General features: G+C 43.6%; 1 protein-coding gene across 1 annotated transcript in view; it reads right to left on the minus strand.

Moving 5' to 3' along the window:
* Positions 1 to 24,279, minus strand: part of LOC143289064 (putative serine protease K12H4.7) — a 64,157-nt gene that overhangs the window by 39,101 nt on the left and 777 nt on the right. The window contains exon 2 of the mRNA XM_076597883.1: positions 10,235 to 10,416. Coding sequence (XP_076453998.1) covers positions 10,235 to 10,416 — 182 coding nt within the window. The remainder of the gene's footprint in view (positions 1 to 10,234; positions 10,417 to 24,279) is intronic.

The following is a 24,279-nucleotide window of genomic DNA, read 5'->3' on the forward strand; positions in this document are numbered from 1 at the left end:
GTGCATGCCGGGACAAGTTTCCTACTTGGAGGGGCTGAACGACTGGCGGTGCTGAATCGGGGCCCAGTCATTGGGGGTGCTGCCTTCTGGCCTTGGGCATGGCCGGTCGGCTTGGACGGACATAAGGTGGTTTATTCCTCTGCCACTGATTCAGCACACGCTGCCTTGACAGGCGGCGTGGTATATGGAGGGGCCCTGGTGGCCGGTCTCTTCAATGGCATAGAACCCTGGAGCCCATGAGAGGTGTGGGCCAAATATGAGGCCACCTCCCTGTTTGTCTCTGCCCTGTGGCTGACAAAATGGGGCGGGAACTGGCCGAAGAGGGAGTGCTGCTGTGCTGGGATGGACCTGCAGGGCAGCCCTCTCCTCCACAGGAATGTTAGAGAGGCTGAAAATGGCATCACGCTGCGCTAGCACAGTATTGAAGTGAAGGCTGGTAGCTGTGTCTGCAGCTGCCGTGAGACCAGATGCTACCCAATTGCCAAAAGCGTGTAACCTGTGGTCGGTGAAGAGGCCCGGCGGGACAGAGGAAGGAGACCCCTTGTCCTGATTAACCGGACACTGTTCCCACAGCTCATTGGCCCTGTGAAGGAACGTGCCGAAGGTGTACGCCGTGGAAACCTCGAGGGGGCAGCGGCGGGCCAATTTGTCCCACTCTGCTAACGTTTTAAAGGATAGGTTAGCTGAAGTGGGGAAGGTGGTGCGCTGTGAGACCAACATCCTGTCCTGTGCGGAGGGCTCTGCTCCGCTGTAGGCAGGGTGGTCCTGTGTGTACCAGGACCACACCCCTCCCTTGGAGGAATCTTTAAGAAACTTTCCCGGGGAAAAGGCGCCCGGGGCAGAGAGGGACTCCCTGCCTGGAGGAGGGATGGAAGCAGCACCCCTGACAGTGCGGGCTGGCTTATTAAGCCATACCTGCACCATTTCTGGCACTCTGAGTTGCCTTGTGGTTCTGGAGTTAGAGTCACATGGCGTAAGGAGGGTCAAGGGTAACAAAGTAGCCTGAGGGACTGATTCGGCATACGTGACCCTATTGGGGAGGGTCAGTTCGAGCTCGGCAAAGTCCGAGTTTGGTTCAGGCTGGTCCCTAGGGAGGCACGGGCTCAATCTGTCCCCCCTGGGATGTGGGCGAAGAGTGCTCATCTGCTTGTTCGTCCTCATCCGAAGACAGGGGCTCCCACTCTTGTTCGCAGTCCATCCCCTGCTGGGTGCCATCCCAAGTGGATGTACCCACTGAGGCGTCCTGTGAGCTGTGGCCAGCCCAGCGGGATGAGCTGGGACGATCCCGAGCCGGGACCATGGCCGCCACTGTTATGTCCTTGACACCTGAAGCGGGTGGGGAGCGTGTGGACCGTAGGTCCAACCATGCTTGGGATGGTGGGTGCCACACCTTTTCAGAGAGGGCGTCCCTGGATGCAAGAGTGACCCACGAGTGCTGTGTGGGGACAAACACCCACTCATCTCACTGTAGGACCGAGGGCTGGGTAGGTGGGAACTGCAGGCTCCGCCGGGCCGAGTAGGGCCCCTGAGCAGCCGTCGGTCCTGACAAGGAGGCCGTTGTGACCGTGGAGGTCACCTGTGGGTTGACAGAGGCCCGATTTGTGGACAGAGTGGCAATATTGGTCGAGGAGCTCGACCTGACCGACAAGAAGTCGATCCCACTTGTCGGGGCTGTGTGTGTCACCCTGTGAGATGTGCTGGGTTGGGTCCGGTGGGGAGCGGACAAGGGGCTGGCCCTTGGTGCTCCCGGTAACCCAGTGTGCACCCTAGGTGCACCCCAGTACGGGTAGAATGGGGGTAACCACCCGTGGGCACCAGCCATACTGTGACCCGAACCCCAAGGGTCACTGGTGCGTTGACCTCCATGAAGGGAACAACCTGGCCAAGTCGGAGGGAGGTCAGGTCCGATTTGGGTGTCAGTCCCGCCCGAAGACGAGCGGGCTGACTGCCCGGAACCGCCTGACACACATGGGCCTCCCCCAGCAGGGGAGACCGGCCGGATAGCGGGAAGACCTGCACAGCAGGTTGCCACGCACCCCGAATCCCCTCCCGTGGGGAGACTGGGGTGGCTTGGCCCGGGGTGGGCAAAGTAGAGATCCCCCCCCGGAACCAAATTTTTCTCCCCCCCCAAAAGGGGGTGGGGGAGGGGGGTCGACAGAGAAGGGAGGAGGGAGAACAACAATGGGGCCCGTGAGGACCGTCTCCGAGTGGGGACCCGGGTAATGGCTGGGCGCGGCCCCCCTTGGGAGTCCGCGCCTAGCTGCGAGTCCCCACAGCACGGAGATGACTTGCCATTCACCCTTCTCCCTGCCTCGCGCTGGGACACCTCGGGAGGCGACGCTCGTACCTCTTTCCCCCCGGTCCCCTTCATGACCGTTTTACTGGTACGAAAGTCGCCTCCGCGATCAGCGTCTAACGACGCCTCGCCGCGGTCCGTATCAGGAGGAATCATGAGCTCCGGGCCTGGGAGAGTCTCTTACCGAGTCTCAATCCCAGCATCATGATCCCCTGCCTTTGTGGTATGGCACACGAGGCATGGAACCCGCGCTTAGGCACCCAGCGAAAATCCGACCCCCAACAGAGAAAGGAAAGACAGGATCGACTTAGAGGCAGAAAAAATCGAATGAATCGAGGGTGCCGAGTCGAATCGAGTACACAGAATGTAAGAATACAATAAACACAAGCCGCATGCAACAAAATAAGGCCAAAAGGATACGCTGAATAGCCGAAAAAAGCGTAAGACGAGACAGAGCGTAAACCTGACAAGATGGCGTGGAGAGCCTTGGCCAAAGGAATGATTAAGCGCTTATAGTTTTTAGAGGCGTTTGATTGGCTGAGAGCGGGTGGGCCCGTCTTTTCACTGTTAGCCGCGCGAAATTTCGCCAAGCAGAGCAAACCAATAGGCCTAGTTTGCATCAGTTTGACATGGTACAGTATATGACACCAAAAGACTGTTATAGAAAAAACACAAGAGCGGCAAGGCCTTTATGACTCACTTGTGATAAACGCTTTATCCAGGAAAGTAATCATGAAAAAAAAGAGATTTTAAAAAATTGCTAAATATGTGTTCAGTATCAAATATTAATAAGCTTGGGGGAAACCGTGAGAGAGCTTCTTTCAAAGTCGCAAGCGCAGAATGCAGCTCGCCAGAAAGGATATAGCAAAGTCCAGTATATGTGGCTGACTGCTGCCACGCTGACGCTGACCTATACCTCCATGAGCAGGACACTACTGTACAGAAAGTAAGAGAGCTCTTTGGGGTCAAAACGAAACAAATATTTTTAATTTCAATGTAATCATAGTTATACTAAATTAGTAGAAGACACAAATTTGCTTTTATGAATGTTTTCCAGTTTCTTACCAGTCATGACATTTCATAAAGAATGACAGCATTATACCGACAGCAAAGGTGAATTTATGGAGGCGTCTTCTACATGTCAAAGGGAAACCCTAAACCATGGCAGATGCATTGTCTCGAGCACCTGTATCTCAACCAGACACAGTTGACATCGGTCTCATGACGGACACAACACTCCATGCTGAAAAATGCATTGAAATGCTGCCAGCATCTAATCACAAAATTCAAGAAATCAAAGAGGCCCAGCAGTCAGACACAGAGACAGCAAATGATTGGCTACTGAAAATCTGGATGACCTGATTACACACCTGACTTGCCATTTCTCAAACAATACTGGGAGAATCGGCACCATTCCACAGTAATTGACAACTTACTGTTATAATATGACAACAGAACTGTAGCTGACTAGTTCCCACAGATTTACATCTCAACATACTCAAGAGATTCCAAGAAAGACACCAGGGCATCACCTAAACTTGGGCCCTCGCATCAACTTCTGTTTGGTGGCCTCACATCTCTAGCCAGATGGTGAACAAGCATGCCACATGCGCAGTCCATAGACCAGAGCACAGAGAGCCTCCACTTCTATCAAGTCTTCCATACAGACCATGGTTGTGTCTTGCTATGGACCCCTTCGAACTGAAAGGGAAGACATATTTAATAATCACTGACTACTTTTCTTGCTGGACTGAACTGTCTGCTAGACCATCTGAACAGTATAAATACCATCACGTATATCAAAAGTGTGTTCACTACTCAAGGAATTCTAGACATGGTAGTTTCAGACAATGGCCCTCAGTTTGCCAGTGGTTGAGTCAAAACCTTTATTCAAGAATATGGCTTTATTGATGTCATATCATCAACAAAGTTTCCTCACAGTAATGGAGAAGTAGAAAGAGCAGAACTTCAAATAATCAATACAAAAAAAAAAAAAAAAAAAGCAAAAAAAAAGAAGCAGTTGATCCATATGATGGACTGCCTCTCTACAATACCATTGAACAATGGTTACTTACCAGCAGAGCTCCTTATGAGCTAAAAATTTAAGACCAAAATTCTAACCCTTCCCACCACTCTGTCTCCATGTACTCCTGATTTTCCATATTTACAATGAAAAGAGTCAGATCAAAAACAAAAACAAGGTCTTACCTACAAGTACAAAAGTCACCAGCAGCAAAAGAAGTTCAACCTCTCCAGAACGGTGATACAGTCCACATCAAAGACTTGAAAAGAACTGGTATAGTCATGGACAAACATTACAACCCCCGTTCATTCATAGTGAAAACTGACAATAACGAATAATGTCATCTGACCAAACAGACTACGCTTGTTTCCCAACAATGGAGAGTACTTACCCACCAATACAACGTGGCAACAACAACAAATGGACGCACATTCAGTCAATACCTTGTGGACAACCTAACAGTACAGCTGCAGTTCCACAAGATATGGATCTACAATTTCCACTCCTTACAACTATTCAGTCTCCAAAAGAACTGAATAAAAAAACAAACTTCAACACACCCAAGAGGCCAAAGAACACAACATCTACAATCATTATCACCAGAGCAGGCAGAAGTGAAGAAACCTGGAAAACAGTAAATCTGTGAACATAAGTCGTAAGATCACAGACATGCTAACTCTTAGCTCCTCTGCTATGCATGCATGTTAGAATTATTTTAATGAATTCAAAACATACAGTATGAGTGTAAAACCACTGTTTGGCCTTTTTAAAACATTTATTTTGTTTTACCTACAATTCACTTGAAGAATGTTCTGAGTTTTACATACCAATGGAAATGACATTACAACAATGAAAATGAAATCAACATTTACAGACACTTATTTCCCTTGAACTCTATTCACTGAAAACTTTACTGAAAAAGCGGACATTGTTTGTTTTAGTAACTTTTGTCAAACATGTTATCTAGCATGCGTATGAATATAACTGCATGTACAACTTCAAGAGATTAGAAGTTTACAGTTCCAGTGTCCAAAGTGATGCTGTTTTTCTTATCAAGTACTTACACCAGTAATACAGTTATTGAGTTAAAATGGGGAGTATAAGAGAGAAAAGACTCGGACATTTTCAGATTTGCTGAAGAAACATATGAAAACAAAAAGTAAATACATGGAAAGATTATTTACAAAAGAATGTTTAGAAAGATTCAGTCAATCTTGGAGGGTGAAGTAGTAGTATATCGTACTGAAATATATATAGCAGTCTATTGAGACAGTGATATTTCATGTTAATATTGGTAAGAGCAGTAACTTCCTGTGTGTGGTAATGGATAAGTTTTTGCGTGCAAAATTATACTGGTTGTTCTCAATGATTGAATCCTATAGAATCCATCCCAAGAGGAGCACGCAAAGACTACAAGCCTTACTGGATGAAGGAACTCCAGAATCTGGAAGATGCTGTTACGGAAGCCAGGGACCGAGCAGAAAAGCAGCCATCACTGGAGAACAACATAGCGCTGAAGGAAGTAACTGCCAGATACAAGCTGTCCTGTGTACAAGCTGCAAGAAAAAGCTGGCAAGAGAAAACTGAAAGCCTAAATCTCGACAAGGATGGCAGCAAGCTGTGGAAACTGGCTAGAACCCTCAGCAACGAAACAAGTCACACCACAATAACAATACAAGAGAATGGAAATTACCTCTCTGGAAAGAAAGCAGCAGGCCACTTCATAGACATCTATGAAAACATCAGCAATCTGGAAGTCCCTCCTGAACACAGAGCTGCAGTGCACAGGGCCCTAGGTGAACTTCATGAGAAAGAGCCCCAAGAGGAAGTCATGACCACAGCTTTCACAGAGAAAGAGCTGGAGGAAGCATTGCAGAGCCTCAACCTGAAGAAGTCACCTGGACCAGACGGAATCACAAATGAAATGCTTCTGTATCTTGGGATGAAGAGCAAGGCAGTCCTTTTAACAATCTTCAACTCCAGCTGGAAGATAGGATCAGTCCCACAGTGTTGGAGGGAAGCAGACATGATCCCCATTCACAAAAAGGGAAAGGACAAGTCGAAGGCTGACAGCTACAGACCCATCAGCCTTACAAGCTGCTTAGGAAAGCTGATGGAGAGACTTGTCAACACTAGGCTTGTCTGGCACCTTGAAAAGTATCAGCTGCTGAGCCCTTAACAGGCAGGCTTCCGCCAACACAGATCAACAGAAGACCAGATCACCTTCATCGCTCAAAGCATTGAGGAAGCATTCCAAGAAAAGAAGAACACGCTTGCTGTCTGGATTGACATGGAGAAGGCGTTCGACAAAGTCTGGAAGGATGGACTCAGGCTCAAACTATGGCGATGTGGTGTGTCTGGGAGGATGTACACCTGGATCAGCCAGTACCTACACAACCGCCAAGCCCGAGTCAAGATTCAGGGCCAGAAGAGCAAGAAGGAGGTGCTGAGACAGGGAGTACCACAAGGAGGAGTCCTTTCGCCAACGCTGTTCCTCATCTTCATGGATGACATCGTCAGAGAACTGCCAAGAGGGGTCAAAGGAGCGATCTACGCAGATGACCTGGTACTCTGGTGCTCTGAAGAGTACACCACTACAGCACAGGTACGCCTCCAGATTGCGCTCAACAAGATCAGCAACTGGACCAAGGAATGGCTTGTCTCTGTCAACTCAAGCAAAACAACCTACACAGTCTTCAGCCTATCCAGCAAGAAGCAAGAGGCGAAACTGACACTGAACAACCAAAGGCTTGCAGAGGAACCCACACCTACCTACATGGGAGTGACCTTTGACCACAGGCTCACTTGGAAACAGCAGATCACCAGATGCTGTAGCAGGGCCAAGCTGAGACTGGCGATCATGAAGAAACTTGCAGGGATGGAGTGGGGGGCTGATGAACGTATCCTAAAGAAACTCTATACAGGGAGAGTCCAACCTGTGGTTGAGCACGGAACATCAGCATGGGCATCAGCTGCAAAGTCAAACCTCGACTATCTCAACAAGATACAGAACCAAGCTCAGCGTGTCATAACTGGCGCCATGAGATCCACCCCAATCCTGAAGATGGTGGAGACCACTGGGCTACAGTCATTTGAGGACAGAAGGGACACAAAGATCCTCATCCAGGCAGCAAAATTCAAACTTGAAAACCATCCAATGAACAAGAGAATGAGCAGACCCACCAAGAGCCAGCTGAAAAGAGGCAGCTTCATCCATCAGTCAAGACGCCTTGATAGACAAACCCCAGTCTTGATGGAACACGAAGCAAAGCCTATCCCGGCAAATGTCACCCACCCATCTTGGAAGAGGCAGGTGTTCCCAACAGTCGTCACCAGCATTCCCGGAGTGGAGAAGAGAAGAACACAGTCAGACACCCAAAGGAAGGCTCTGGCCATGGAGTACATCTGCAACCAGTACCCCCAGGATGACTGGACCCATGTCTTTACAGATGGCTCCACCACAGAAGCAAAGAGGGATGGTGGAGGTGGAATCTTCCTCCGATACAAAGACGGAGATGAAGAAATTGCAATCCTAACAGGAAAATACTCCACCAACTTCCGAGCTGAGTGAGAAGCCCTCTGTGAGGCAGCCACAACAGTCTTGCAGAACTCCACAAGAACAACAGGGCAGGTGGTGGTGTTCTCAGACGCTCTCTCAGTACTCCAAGCCCTCAAGAACTCCCACTGCAAAGAACAGAACCATCTCACTTCAGCCTTTGTTGACCTGAGTGCCAGAGTGGAGAAGGTGGTGATACAATGGGTACCAGCACATGTGGCATCAGAGGCAACGAAAAAGCAGACATTCTGGCAAAAGACAGTGCACAGAAGGAGCAGGCCAACAAACTGGTGTCATACGATGAAATCAAGACAATCATCAAAGCACAGCAAGGAATAAAGTGGCGCCTCCAGCACCCCAAATATAACCCAGAAGACAGATACCATTTGCTGGAACGACAGGAACAGGTCAAGATCTTCCGCCTGAGGGCTGGACACAACTGCCTGCTCCACCACATGCAAACAAAATTTGGCATTGGACAGAGTGGAGAGTGCCCTTTTGGTGAGGGACCAATGACAACCGACCACATCCTTCAAAACTGAAGGACGCATGCAGCATCCAGGAGGAAGTACTGGCCAACACCAACAGCAGTGGAAGCCAAACTGTACGGCACCCTTGAGGAGCTGTGATGGACGGCAGCCTTCATCAAGGACATCGGGCTGCTTATCTAATGGGAGGCGAACGAGGAAGAAGAAGACTCCTGACATCTGTGGTCAGTTGGACAACAAAAAGCTGATAACACTAAAGGTACCAGGAGGCACTAAGTCCTGTAAGTGTAAGGGAGGCACTGGTGACAGTGGAAGTCATCCTGATCTACAAGTGTCCGGTCCCTCTGCCCGAGGCAGCGCACGCCTATGGGAGGGAGTTGGGGGAACACTGAAAGCTGGGAGGTAAGCAGTACTGGGCCTGGACCGGAAGGGGGGAGGGCGGGGGGGAGAGTACCAGGTCCTCCATGCATCACAGTGTGCCCCAGGGGTAAACTCCAGTATGGGTAGGATGGGGGAAACCACCTGTGGGTGCCAGCCATACTGTGAGCCCATCCTGAAAAGTTATTGGTGTCCAGACCTCCTAGCAGACATGGTGACTTGGTCAGGTCTGAGGGAGATAAGGTCCAGCCTGCCAGACATCAGTCTCCCCCTGTATAGAAAATAGGCATGACAGCAAAAGGGTTGCCTGCCACACACTCCTCTCTGTCCCAAGGCCAAGGGGTCTGGGGAAAGAGAGGCTGAGTAGCATGATACTGTATCCTCTCTGAGGAACCTGAGGTCATCAGACTAGAAGTCACAGATGGGTGCCAGAAAGCATAAATGCCTGTCACAAAACTCACGCCATCCCAATGGAGATGGGGGCTTGGAAGTGAGGATCATACTACCAGCATTTTCTCCTGTGGGGATACTCAGACTTGGGGTAGGTTGATACAGAGGTGCCCACCCAAAGCCAGGGTTTTCTCCCCCACTGAGGGAAGTGGGGAAAGGAACTTGGCATGGGAGTGGGGAACAGAGAAAGCCATGCCACCATTGAGAGCATTCTCAGTGCACTGCTGTTAAGGAAAGGGTGGTTACCAAAACCCCTGAGAGGAAATTTATGTCATGACCCCCACTAAACCATTTTCCAACTGGAAAGACTTGGGTGTGGGGAGGCTTGACTTCAATTCCCCTCGTCCCTTTCCTGACTCAGTGACTGATTTTTAAGGTTAAGCCCTCCCCCTACAATCTGTCTCAAGAGACACATCATCCAGGTTGCAAATGAAAGAACCTGCACACTCTGAGGTGAAACCATCTCAGTCTTTTGGTTCAGCAAAAACAGGGTGGAGTGTGAAGCATAACAACCAGGTCAAGTCAGATCTCAAACTTCAAGCCCCCCAAAATGGAAAGGGAAGTGAGTTAATCAGTATGGAGCGAGAAGAATTAAAGAACTAAGAATCAAAGGTTAAAAAGATAAAATCAAACATCAAAATTTATGCAAACAATGTAAAATACATTAGCATTGAAGCAAACAGTGTCAAAGAAAGCCACAAAAGCAAGCATGTAATGAACGACTTTCGAAAGTTAAAAAAAGGTAAGGGCAAAACACAGCCAAAACCTGGAGGACTTTTCAAGTCAACTGTTGGCCAAAGATAAGGCAGGGAACTGCACTGACTGGCTGAGCAGATGATGGGCTTGGCAAAGGTGTCTTTGTAAAGAGTTATCCCCAAACTTTGACAAACAGAGCAAACCAATAAGCCTAGTTTGTATTAGTTTGACATGGTGCAGTGTAACAATCTATATAACCCCCCTTACCCCCAAAAAACCAAAAACCCCAATAACAACAAATTATAGGAATGCCCAAACATGCATCAAAAAAGAAAACCATAACATACTCAGTTGGATGAGTTTTGCCATAGTAGCGATGCTCCATCATAAACATCATAGCCTTGTGATCCTGAGCATACTGCACCCAGGCTCCATTTTCCATCCACACAGGGTTGGCAGGCCCCTCACCCCCAATGGACAGAAAGACTGGACCACCGGGCTTGAAGTATTTGTCATTCATAAAGTATCGCTGGATCAAACAAAACACAGAACAAATCAATTGCAACAAATATTGTGGGGAAAAGCTTTCCATTGTGATGTCAATAAGTCAGTTTATCTTGGAACTGATTAAAAAAACAAAGAAAACAACAACCAGTAATAACAAACAATAAAGTTTCAATATCTAACTCAAAAGAGCAAAGCGGGGATAACATTAAGAGGAAGAGATAAATAAATCCATCCAAAATGGACAATGAGAAAGTGATGTGCACTGTAATCAACAGAATCAAGATCCTTTCCTCTATCATGCTGAGTCCAAACTGAGAATGGACATGAGGACATCTGGCACAAAGAGGTGGATGTCTGGCACAAAGAGGTGGACATCTGTCTGACAGGTGGACATCTTGCACAAACAATGAGGTGGATATCTGTCTGGCTCAAACACTGGTGGACATCTGACACAAACACAGGTGGACATCTGGCACAAAGAGGTGGACATATGGCACAAACACAGGTGAACATCTGGCACAAAGAGATGGACATCTGGTACAAACAAAGAGGTGGACATCTGGCACAAACTGGTGGACATCTGGCACAAACACAGGTGGACATCTGGCACAAACAAAGGTGGACATCTGGCACAAAGATGTGGACATCTGGCACAAACAAAGATCTGGACATCTGGCACAAACACAGGTGGACATCTGGCACAAACAAAGAGGTAGACATCTGGCACAAAGAGGTGGACATCTGGCACAAACACAGGTGGACATCTGGCACAAAGAGGTGGACATCTGGCACAAAGAGGTGAACATCTGGCACAAACACAGGTGGGCATCTGGCACAACGAGGTGGACATCTGGCACAAAGAGGTGGACATCTGGCACAGATATCTATAGACATCTAGGAACAAAGAGATGCCATGGGGCTGACACAGTCCCAGCTTGTTCACTGTGAAAACTGTGTTTTGTATCACAGACTGTTGAAAAAAACAACAACAAATTATTGAAGTCAGGACAAATTCAGTAATCATATAATAATATGTGACACACATGATATAACTCAAAATATGTCTACCGTTCAATGCTTTATAGTTTACAGGAACAAAGATTAATCAGACACATAATCGACAATGTCTAAAGGATAAACAGATTTACTTCATAGTTCACTAAGACTAATAAGAGATGGACAGCATAAAAGTGTTAAAAGAAAACAGACTGTGTTCTTTATGTTGTTTATCAAATATATCATAATTGACAAAACAGTTTTCTGTGAACACATGTTCCCAGTATCTGTACAGCCATATAGATTGGCTCATACTGTCTATAAAATGAACACACTCCATTTCCAGATACGTTTGACTCATACTGTGTCTAAAATGTGTATTATAAACACACTCCATTTCCAGATATTTATGTTGAGCATAACATACTGCTTCATACCATGTGTTTAAAGAGAGAGAGAGAGAAAGAATGAATGACTGGTTTATTTATTATAGGCCAAGGCCCCTAAACGAAGGGGTATGTAACAACATAATTATACCCTCACACAAAAATATTGGTATACAGTCTGTTATGAGCACAGTGTCTTTCTTATTTAAATGCTCGATACAAAAATACACATAGATTTTTTTCATTACCTTTTGACTCATTGAAGACATTGGCATAGTAAAACGGAAGAGAGTAGGCTGCCTATAATATTTTTCTGGGATAAACTGTTGTCTTAAACTCTGAATCACGGGGCATACTAAGACAAAATGTACTTCATCTTTGCAATGACCACTAAGTGGGCATGTTAAGTTTTGATATGTTTGGGTTTTATACCTATAATGATAAACATTAATATCTGACACACCAAGTTGAAACTTTGACATAATTTGGATAACAGCACGATTCAAATTTAGAGATAGATATGGTCTGACGAAATGCAAAGTCCCAGCGAACAGAGAGTACGTTTGAAACCTTTCACTTGTCTGAATGTGGTTTTGCTGGTTCTGCCAATTACAATATATTAGTCTTTGGCGAAAGTCATGAATAAACAATTCAACATTTCCTACGTTTTGACTAAGCCAAACATGCCCATATCCAAATTTAAATAAACATGTTCTTACATTAGTTACCCAGTTATTTTTGCCTGCAGCATCGAGATGAAATAACGTTGAGTATGCTTTACGAGGCAGCCTACTCTCTTCCATATATACAAGCTTTAGCCAGTATTTTATACATCTCACAATAGTATTTATCACAATAGGATATTTGCTGGTTTCGCCATAAACAAAATCATTTGGTGTTCGTTTGTCTACCCCTAAAAAGCGCTTCAGGGGAAGCAAATGTATTTTTTCACAATGTTCAGCAGCTTTTTCCAGTCCCCATAGTTCTGCGCATATACTGTATAATAGGTTGTACTTTTGCATAAAAAATGTTCAATAAGATTTCTAACGAATTATTATTTAGCATATACAACTTTTGCAAAACACATAACAGAGCACTATTCCCTCGACTGGCTAAATCTTTACAGGCTGCTGTAAAACTTAATTTGGTTGAAAAATAGATACCAAGATACTTATAGATAATAACAACATGCATTACGATACCATTATATGTCCATTGTTCCCTAGCAGCCAAATATCCTCCTTTTCTAAAGACAACAATATTACTTTTATTTAAGTTAGCCTTTAAATCTAACATAAGAACTGCATTTTGTAAACTACGTAACTGATTTTGCAACCCAACAACTGTTTCAGATATCAAAATAACATCGTCAGCCAGTAACAGAATAAACAACTCAAACTAAAGGTATCAAGCAAAAAAGTTGCACCATGTCATCCATTTCTAATCACTTCAACCGCTAATTCATTTATAAATAAGGAAAATAAAACAGGGCTACAAACGTCTCCCTGTTTGACACCTTTAGCACAGTTTATAACATCTGTTGATCTATTTCCACATTATACACGAGCTCTCACATTAATATACATACTCTTGATACATTTAAAGAATTTTCCCTTAATACCGTTTTTTAACAGAACAGGCCAAAGAAAATTCTGGTTAATCGAATCCAATGCCTTTTCAAAATCTATGAAGGCTATGTATAGTTTTCGATTGACAGCAAACTGTTTCTGAACTAGAGACATTAAAGTAAACATATGGTCTATAGTGGAAAACCCTCTCTTAAAACCTGCTTGAATATCCCCTGTTAAATAATTTTCTGTAACCAATTTTGTAATCTATTATTTATCACCATACTAAAGAGTTTACTGCTGGTGTCACACAAAGCAATTCCCCTATAGATGCCAGGATTATTCACTTCTCCTTTCTTAAATATTGGAAGGATGATAGATTCAGTCCATTTGTCTGGAAAAATACCTGTATCAAACAATTCATTGAAGAACTTAACAAAGAAATCAACAGTTTGATCACAAGCATTCTTGAACAGTTCGCCAATAATTCTATCGGGTCCTGCAGCTTTTCTAGGTTTTATCTTCCTAAAGGCAAGTAAGACTTCCTCTTTCGATAAAATCATAAAAATAATCATCATCTTCTGCACTATTACCCGCCATATCATTTGAATCAGTTTCCTGTTCAAGCAGTGTTTTAAAATGGTGGTACCACTCGTCTACTGTTATACTATTCCGTACTTGTCTACATTTAGGAGATATATTTTTTAACATTATTCCAAAAGTCCTGTTGTGTGTGAACTGATTGAATTAAAACATTTAAAAGATTATCATTAAATATTTTCTTCTTCCTTCACAGTAAATTCTTATAGTTATACTCACGTCTGGCTATACAATACTCACTATCATCTGCATCTTGCGTATGTTGACATTTGTTTAGTAATCTTTTCTTTTCTTTTGATATTGCATTCAAAGTCAAACCAATCCTGTGATTTCTTATTGTTAACAGAAAATCATTTTAACATACATGTTGCCATACATCGAATACAGTCATTAAACATAGAAAGAGCTTCATTAACATCAACATCAATCATAGCAACTGCAGCATTCAAACGTGTACTGCTCTGTTCCAAATTCATCTCTTGTGTATACAGCTCAGCATGTGCATCATTCCAAACAAATTTCTCAAAAATACAAGGCTTTTCGAATGTATGTAGAGAGGTGTAGTTTTGTTTTGGAAACATATTGACAATTGAAGAGGAAGATGGTCTGAATCAATTCTTTCTAATACATTCAAATGACAACGGTCACACAGAAAAGAAAATAATTCACATGACATAATAAAATAATTAACTACACTACTACCAGAATCAGAAATATAAGTGCAGTGTCCATCAACATCACCATAACACACACCATTCAGAATGTACAAATTCAGAGCAGTGCAAGCATTCAACAAACATTTACCATAAGAGTTAATGCATTTATCCTGTGAGGATTGTTTGTGATCAATTGGCTGGCTGGTATTGAACTGTCTGTCATGATTTGGTTCGATGTCCTGCGAAATACTGGTTATTCTACTGGATAAATCTCCAGAAAGTAAAATAAAGACATCTCCAAAGGTAATTAGGCATTCACTACGACAATCTTCAAGATTCATAATTCCATTTTCAATATCAAAATATGTATAGAATGGAGAACCTTCTGGCTGTACATACATACAGACATACAACACATCTTTATCAAGGCCAAACAGTGATTTGTCAATAATGAATAAAAGAATGTTCTTGTGTTCCTTGTCTATCTTTTTTACATATTGTGCAAGTTCTTTCTTAACCAAACATATAAATCCACCAAAATGTCTGCCCTGTGTTGAAAGCTTAACAGCAGGTTGGCTGAACACAGTAAAGCCAGGAAATTTATCGGGTTGGATGTATTCATGAAAAGTTTCGACTAAACATACAAAATCATGAGAGAGAGAGAGAGAGAGAGAGAGAGAGAGAGGACAGGCAGACAGACAGACAGAGAAAGAGAAACAGAGAGAGAGGGAGAGACAGAGACAGAGAGAGACAGAAAAAGGTGCACAAGCTGAGTATTTTGAGCTATGTCCAGACCTGCTAGTGCCTGAACACATATGCAGAATATCAGAAGATGCATATCAAAGACCATGCATAATACTAATAAAGTAATATTCATGTCAGAGTTATGGAAACATAAATACCTGGCATGCGCCAATCATGACAAGGATCATCAGAGAGTTGATTTGATCAAACAATAGAAATAAAAGAAATTGAACTCTTTCATTGCCATAGACGACTTTAGTTGACTAGACAGTGCACTGCCATAGGCGGCTTTAGTCGACATTAAGGATCATGTTAAAAAGACCATTTTTCACAATGTAACAAAGCCTGACAGCTGCAGCTAGTGTCCCGCCAATAGAATGGTGACTAACCTTTGCCCCCTGACCCGAGTCCACTGGGTTGTTTTGACTTCAACTGAAGCCTGTGACTCAGAGCATCGTACAAAATATTTGGCGCTGTAGTAGGGGGCATTAAGTCCGAAAAACAGGTGAAAGCTGCACTTCATGATAAAAACATTCTGTTTGGTTTTTCTTATTCCTTATTCATTTGTGGTTCATTTAAGCAAGGGATCCACCTTATCACTGCACCGGAAGTGGGTGTGGTCAGCGTCTAAAGTAGGTCACTGAGTTCAAAACAAATGACACTTATTTTCTCGGTTATTTCGTTTTCTTACCCAATTTCACAGGTGGAAATGTCCAGAATGTGGCCTCCGAATGTTAATTATGCTGTTATGTACTTGCTATGTTATGTAAATGTCTTCAGGAGTGTTTCGTGACAAAAATAATAAAGATAAAATAAAAATAGAAAATAGGTCACAGTGTCAGTGATGCTAACTGGTCGTTGTTTAATCTCAATGTGCACTGTTATGTTGCTCATACATTTTAAAGAACATGTACATATTTTTCATCTTTCTCTCGGCTACTTGTCCCCTAAACAAAATATTTTAAAAAACAAAAACAAAAAAACAACAACAAACAAAATAAACAAAATAAAATAAATAAATAAAAAATAAAAAAAGAAGGGGGAGGGGAAAAAAGATGTGTCTAGATCTTTGGGTGGCGTTTATGATAGCAACTAAGCCTCTTTTTGAATTTCTTCTGCCATGAGTTGATATTTTGCAAAGTACTTCAGTCTCTTAAGATATGGCATTGATGATACTGATATAGCAGCTCAACAATCACCTTTGTTTCAACAATCTCATCCACCCATTTCAGTCTGGGTGCTGACCACAGCACCGAAACCACTCTCCTCCACATCCTGAATAACCTACTGCTAGCGTCCGACTCAGGACAGATCTCCCTTCTCACTCTTCTCGACTTGTCAGCTGCCTTTGACACGATAGACCATTCAATCCTTCTTTCCTGTCTTCATTTTACATTTGGTATCAACGGCACTGTTCTAAACTGGTTCAAATCTTATCTCACTGATCGATTCCAGTCTGTCATTGTTGATAATTTCCAGTCTGAACCCGTTAAAATTGAACATGGAGTCCCACAGGGATCTGTTTTAGGCCCAGTGCTCTTCACACTGTACACTGCTCCTCTCGCTGAAATTATCAACCGCCATAATGTCAATCATCATTCTTATGCTGATGACACTCAACTCCAGAAAGTGATACACCTGAAAAACTGTTGTCGCTCTTGCAAGAAACATCTAACTGCTTCCTGGATATTCAAAATTGGATGACTCTAAATAAGTTACAATTGAACGCGGACAAAACTGAAGCAATGATCATAGGAACTAAACAAAAACTCTTCCATTACAACTAATACAATCAAACTTGGCAGTACATCCATCCCTCTGTCCAGTTCAGTCAGGAACCTCGGCGTTGTCCTTGACAACACACTGTCCATGCAAACATTTATCAATCAGACATGTCAATCCTGCTGCGGAAATATCTGTCCATTGACGCAACATCTAGACTTGTCGTTTCTCTCATTCTCTCTCGCCTTGACTACTGTAACTCTCTATTGTCTGGTTTGCCTGCTTCATCCATTCAGTCCCTTCAGCGCATACAAAATTCTGCTGCCCGACTCGTCCTCAAAAAGAAAAGATCTGAGCACATCACTCCTCTTTTGCAACATCTCCACTGGCTCCCTGTCTCACACCGAATAAAGTACAAGATCAGCACTCTATGCTACAAATGTATTCACAAATCAGCCCCTTCCTATCTCTGTGGCTGCCTTCACCTCTACACTCCATCTCGCTCACTACGATCAGCTTCGGATCCACTCCACTTACGCATACCCAGATTCAAACTCTCGACTGTTGGCCGCCGTTCTTTCTCTGTCTCTGGACCTTGCAATTGGAATGAACTTCTTCTTTCGCTTCGTCAAGTCTCCACACTCAGCTCTTTCAAGTCTGGCCTTAAAACCCACCTCTTCCCAAAATAGCCTCCCTTCCCTGCCTCTTCCTTGTCTTTAGTTTCTCCAGTTTTAGAGTTATGCGTGCGTGAGAATGACTGGTGCGAAAGCGCTTAGATTTGTCTCTGCACAAGATTCAGCGCTATATAAGTACCATTATTATTATTATTATTATTATTTATATACTTGTAATGAAAGAAAATCAATCGTAAATCTGTGAATGTAAGTATAATCCAGGTCGACCAGCTCTGCCAATTTCCAGAGGCACCACACGCTTGTCTGAAACATTTTTGCTTGGATACGTTTTTAATTCATATCAAGCATTCACCAAAAACTGCAAACATATACGCTCAATTCGCTTGTTTTGCCTTTCTTTCAGCACTGACAGACAATATCGTACTTACTAGATTCAGTGTGGAGAAGAATGATTGTAGAATAGTAAAATCCTTCTCATTCTCATAAGGGTAAAGAGTGCTTCCAAGGAAGGGTGGTGGGTCTTGTCGCTGATGCCTGACTGCCTTCTGTCCTGCAGTCCTTTACAGCAGTCCGATGTGGGAGGATAAGGAGAAATTTTAATATATCGTTCACTGGTGACTGTAATTTCACATTTCACTTTTTTTCTTGCCCAGGGCATACACAGGTTGGTCCAATGACTCCATGCTGCCCTGGATGCTCCACCGCAGGTTGCACGACGCCCATTACATGTTTTGTCATTGCGATTCAGTGCACATTTTCTGATAGCATGGCCAATGTTGCTAGTATGTCTGTCCAGATACTCATGACGTGCAGCATGGAAGTCTGACCAGGAAAGTGTACCAGTGGCGATCTCACGTTCATCTTCAATGACACCTTTGCAGTGACTTATTTGATTTTTGCCTCTTGACTCCTTCTGAACCATAGGGATGCAACAGTACTCCAGCGGACTCGGTTTTTGGCTGCTCTCTTCAGCCGGGCTTATGTCCATCCGGCTGTGCCTTCATCTCATCCTCCAAGCTTCTTTTCCAGGTCTGCTTTGGTCAACCCGCTCGCCTCCTGTCTTGTGGTGTCGTCTGGAGGCTTTCGAAGGGTATTGCTATCCAGCCCCATTTCCTCTTCCTGATCTCCTCACTAATGGGCACCTGGCTGGTTCTTCTCCAGAGGCAGGCATTTGATACTGTCTCTGGTCATCTGATCATTTGAAATACGGTGCAGACATCTATTGATGAAGGCCAGTCGTTTGCTTGTGTTCGTCTTGGTTGTTCGCCATGTTTCAGAGCCACACGAGAGGACTCCTTAACGTTGATGTTGAAGATCCTCAGTTTGGTGTGAGTGGAAAGAGATATAGAGTTCCAAATTGGCCGCAGGGTGTTGAAGGCATGCCTCGCTTTGTTGATGCGGTTCTTGATGTCTTCATCCGCCCCTCCGTCCTTGCTGAGTACGCTGACACCTTTGCAGTACACCAACCATTCACTTTCAGTGTTGCGCGTCTTGCTTTCAAGGCTGGTTTTGCACTGACGATACATGGTGGTATTTAGACATCTTTGGAGGTCAGAGCAACTGGATGCACTTTTGTGTAGGTGACAGAGAGGGGGGTGGGGGGCATTATTTCCATTCTGGCTGACACTGATTGCTGAACTAGGGGTGTGAAGTGCATAATTGCATCTGCGTCTTCATGCTTATTCTGCATCAAATATCCCATGGAAGGTGTCTCCCGCTGTTGTTAGTCTTGAGATGTGGTCAATTTTGTCGACCGCTCCAACTATGTTAATGTTTGTCATCATTCTTGGCGGAAGAACTACACCGTCTGTTTCAAATTTTTGCTATATACTGTTTGCAATATCTGTTGAAATAGACACCACACACTTGTATGAGATTCCAAAGCCAAGGCTATGAAGGATTTCAACCAGCCATTTCTTTCTTGTCTGACAATGAACTTTAAGGCCAGTAGATTAGGAATGATGTCTGTGTCCTGTTGTGCTGCATATGTGATGTTGCTTTTAATTATTTTTTGCATTTATATGCAATTATCTGTGATATACTGACAACAGTTTGAATCTGGTGTGGAGTGGTTAATTCTTCAATGGAATCTGGCCCACTGGTTATCATGCTGATGGGCGCCTTTAAGGTGAAATGTATACAATTTTCTTGACATTCTGTGGATGAATTTGCCATTGAATGAACTATCTGGCTACAACAGATCACTTCTAATCAGTTTAGCGGTTTTTGCAAGATGTGAGGCTTCTGAATCATAACTGCGTGTTTCTTGATGGTGTCACCGAGGTTTTTGTCAAACATTAGGACACTTCTCTGCTTTGTAAAGTGGCAATGGGGTCTGGAAGAGCTGTGCGAAGTTTATGTTTGATACGTGATGAATGCACTTCAGTTTGCTCGATTCCTGATTGTGCGAGTCCATACGTGTATATTCTACACAACTGAGACATATCATCGTTCATGTCTTTATTTTTCTCTCGTGAGTTTGCATTTGACAGATTGTCAGCACGTCTATAGAGTTAAATGAGCATGTGTATGGTACACATCTATTGTTACCATGTCCCCTGAAGCAAATTTAACTAAAAGACTTCTATCCTGAAGCTCTTCTGCACAGTTTCTCATCTTGTAATCAAGTCCTAAGTCCAGCTCCTTGCAGTATACCCTGATCACTGTTTAAAAAAATGCATTAATTTATTCGCATGAATACCAAACAGGTTTCTTGTTTTCACAGGACTAGCACTGGATTTGAAATTCTTATGTTTATATATATATGCTCCCAGTCTCCTTTTAGAGGTTGTCCCTGCTTTCCTCTGTTCTACATCTCTTCTGCCACTTAGAAAAATGTAGAAACGTTGCTTCATATCCATCTCCTTCATCAAACAAAGACAGGTCAACAGAATTGGGCAATGTCCTAATCTTTTAAAATCAGCAAAAGTTTCTTGTGATGCTGTTTGACATCACGCACAAAGATTCCATTTGATTTCCACCACGTCTTCAGTCATCGACTTGGACTGTGGCGGATCACAGCAACCACATACTTGTCTGCATTGACATGACATAACTCTCTCTGAGAACAAAGCAAGACAGTTGTGGCGAGCTCATTTCTTTAAGTTTCAATTTCACATTGCTCAGAACCCTGTCGACTGTGAAGGCCTCTTCAGGGCTATATGCTCTAATCATACGAAAAAATCAATTTAACCATACTTCCTTACAGAATATGCAATCTGCAGGGTTGTCAATAGCTACCATTAAGTCCGTAAATTAATTACCTTATTTTGTCTTGTACAAACAAAACAATCTCTTTTTAATTTTCTTCTCTCTCTCTCTCTCTCTCTCTCTCTCTCTCTCTCTGTGTGTGTGTGTGTGTGTGTGTGTGTGTGTGTGTCATTCTTTCTTTCGTTATTTATTCATTTATCTATTTATTAATTTATTTATTCACTCATTTTGTAAACTGTACAGTTACAGTTATGTAATGCTTTCATCTAAAAATTAAACGCAATAGCAATACCCTATTGTTGATTACCACACTTCAATAGCAGATTTTTTTTTAATGATTTTTTTTAAAGAAAGAAAGAAAAAGGCATAACACTTTCGTTTTAAAAATCTAACTTTTGTCGCTAAGGATTGCTGTACTTCAGTCTCTGGTCTGCCATGGGCGATGAGAACAACCAAACCAGTGCAGTGCGCGCTAAGCGCCAGTCTCTGAAATAGGGAAGGTGCTGACATCTGCGGGTCAGGCCGGGGTCACGCCACATCCTGCCTTGCTAAATACTATGGTGTCCCATTCGCGTGTGAGTGGTATAAATAGTCTTCGTAATTAATTTTAATTAATTTTTACGCTTGCCACAAGCCACTGGAAAAGTGGATCCCTCGCTTAATGGGTTCATTAGGACTTATTGTACATGTATGTTAATTATTATGTTTTTATCACAAAGTGCAGGATTTATATTTAATGCCCCCTACTACTGGGGAGCGTATCACACAGAAACTTGGCGGTAAAAGAGATATAAAGGGGACAGGGCAATGAGAGAGAGAGAGAGAGAGAGAGAGAGAGAGAGACTGTCACAGGAGCTGGCACACTTTTAAGTGTGTGCCATACAAACTATTAGTATTACCCACTGTTTGCTTTGTTGAAATAATCAGTAGGTGGCTTTGCAAAGTTTTCATATCTCTTTGTTCTTTAACAGTTAATATATATATATATATATATATACCAGTATGTTTACAGTTCGGCCAACAGCAAAGTGAGGGCTGTATTATCTTGACTTTACTTGACTTGACTATTAGACAGTTGAGGCCCTGTCAAGGGCTTGTTCGTTGTCCAAGATCTATTTACTTATGTGCATGCGACATGTGGGCAATGGCAAGTACAAAGGTGGTGGTTAAAACTGGCAGGCAGGAACATACACTGAAGGCAGCTCAGTCCAGTAGCTATCCAGGTGGCTTCTAAAAGAGTCAACAGATGGTGCTGTCACCACAGAGTCTGGTAAACCATTCCAGGTGTTAACAACTCTTTTGGAGAAGTAGTTTGCTCTGATATTAAGACGGCACTGGTGTTTCTCTAATTTCAAAGCACTGCCTCTGACTCTGAGATCACGTGTGGACACCAGTTGGAAGCTAGGTCGAGAGACTGAGTAAAACCCATGCAAGTATTTGTATACCTCAGTAATGTCTCCACAGAGCCTCCTGTGTTCCAAGCACGGTAATTTTAGTTCACACAGTCTCTCCTGATTGGGTCTGTCTTTCAGGCATGATAGCAGTTTTGATGCTCTGCTCTGAACATCCTCAATGTCACTGCATAATGACTTATGCATAGGCTGCCACACACAGTGCCCATATTCAAGTAATGGACGCACTAAACTCTTGTAGAGCTGGACAAATATTTTCTCACTGAGGTGGTCAAACGATCTTCTAATCACACCCACTATCCTATTTCAGTATTTGCCTTCCCTGTGGACTGGGCTACCTGTTCTTTGAATGCCAGCTTTGAGTCAATGATAACTTCTAGGTCTCTCTCAGCATCACTTTGCTTGATCTGTATCCTGTCTGACTCGTTTCCCAAGAAGTATGTTGCTTCTGACTTCTTCCTTCCAAGCTTTAATACACTGTATTTTCCTGGATGGAATCTCAATAGCCATTTGTTTGACCACTCTTGCAGCCGATCTAAATCTTCTTGAAGGTTTTGGGGTCCCTACTCTGTGTCAGACCAAGCAAACAGCTTGGTATCATCTGCAAACATTTTGACATTCGTCCTAACATTGTCCTGGAGGTCATTAATACATATAACAAAAGGTACAGGTCCAAGTACTGATCCTTGTGGAATACCACTCGTAAAATTTGCTTCCTGAGAAATCTAGCCCCATTAACAACAACAGTCTGTTTGCGTCCCAACAAAATGTCTCAAATCCAGCTGTGAATCTTTCCCTCAATGCCTAGAGCATCAATTTTACTCAGTAACATTTGGTGTGGGACCGTATCAAAAGCTTTGAGAAAATCCATGTATATTACATCAATCGAGCCTCCCACGTCCAATATATCAGTCCACATGTCCATCACTTCTAACAGCTGTGTAATACATGAACAGCCTGGCACAAAGCCATGCTGATTCTCAGTAATCAAGTTATTATCCAGCAAGTGCTTCAAGACTTTTGCCCTTATCAGCTTTTCCATCAGCTTACACACGATGCACGTTAGGCTAACAGGCTTGTAGTTACTAGCTTTAAATCTGTTGCCTTTCTTGAAAACAGGTGTGACCAGTGCCCTTATCCACTTTTCTGGGATCAGGCCTGTGCTTAGTGACAATCGGAACAAAAGTGTTATATGGACTGTCAACTCCTCTGCTGCCATAGCAAGAATGAGTGGGGGAATTCCATCAGGCCCCGCCGCTTTTCCAACATGAAGGCCCAACAACAAATTGTGAACTTCAGCTTCTGAAATCTCAAAGCCTGTCAATTCTTCCTGTCCTGGAGGTCATTAATACATATAACAAATGGTACAGGTCCAAACTTGTCTCTGGCACTGGTTTATGACCCTCCACTGTAAAGACGCTTTGGAAGAAATTATTCAAGAGTTCTGATTTTTCCTCATCTGTAGAAGTCTTCGACCCATCCTGCTTCGTAAGATCAGCTACTCCCGCTCTAGTGGACATCTTAGACTTGACATACTGCCAAAATGCTTTTGGGTTCTTCTTTGCTTCTTCTGCCACCTTACCCTCTAGCCTTTTCTGAGCCTTCCTACATGCTTTCCTCACTATTTCTTTCCTTAATGTACTCCATGTAGTCTTTGCCATCTTTGGTCTCCTTCCACCTCCTGAAAAGTTTGTGTTTTTTCCTAACTGATAGACACTGATATTTAACACCTGACCTTTGCATCGTACCCAATGAGCACACTGGTCCCCCAAAGTCTGACGTCTGGCCACAAGCTCTTTATATTGCACCGCCTCCTCATTTCTCTGTCTGTGTCATATCCCTCCTCACAGTAATCTTTGAGAGTGTTGTCACTATCACGTTTCCCCTCAATAGGTGCTGCCTTTCTCCTCTCAAGGAAGGATTCGATAACACTGTCCCTGACCACTTCTGAGCCAA

The sequence above is a fragment of the Babylonia areolata genome, chromosome 13 (assembly GCF_041734735.1).
Source record: "Babylonia areolata isolate BAREFJ2019XMU chromosome 13, ASM4173473v1, whole genome shotgun sequence".
In the NCBI taxonomy this organism is placed as follows: domain Eukaryota; kingdom Metazoa; phylum Mollusca; class Gastropoda; order Neogastropoda; family Buccinidae; genus Babylonia; species Babylonia areolata.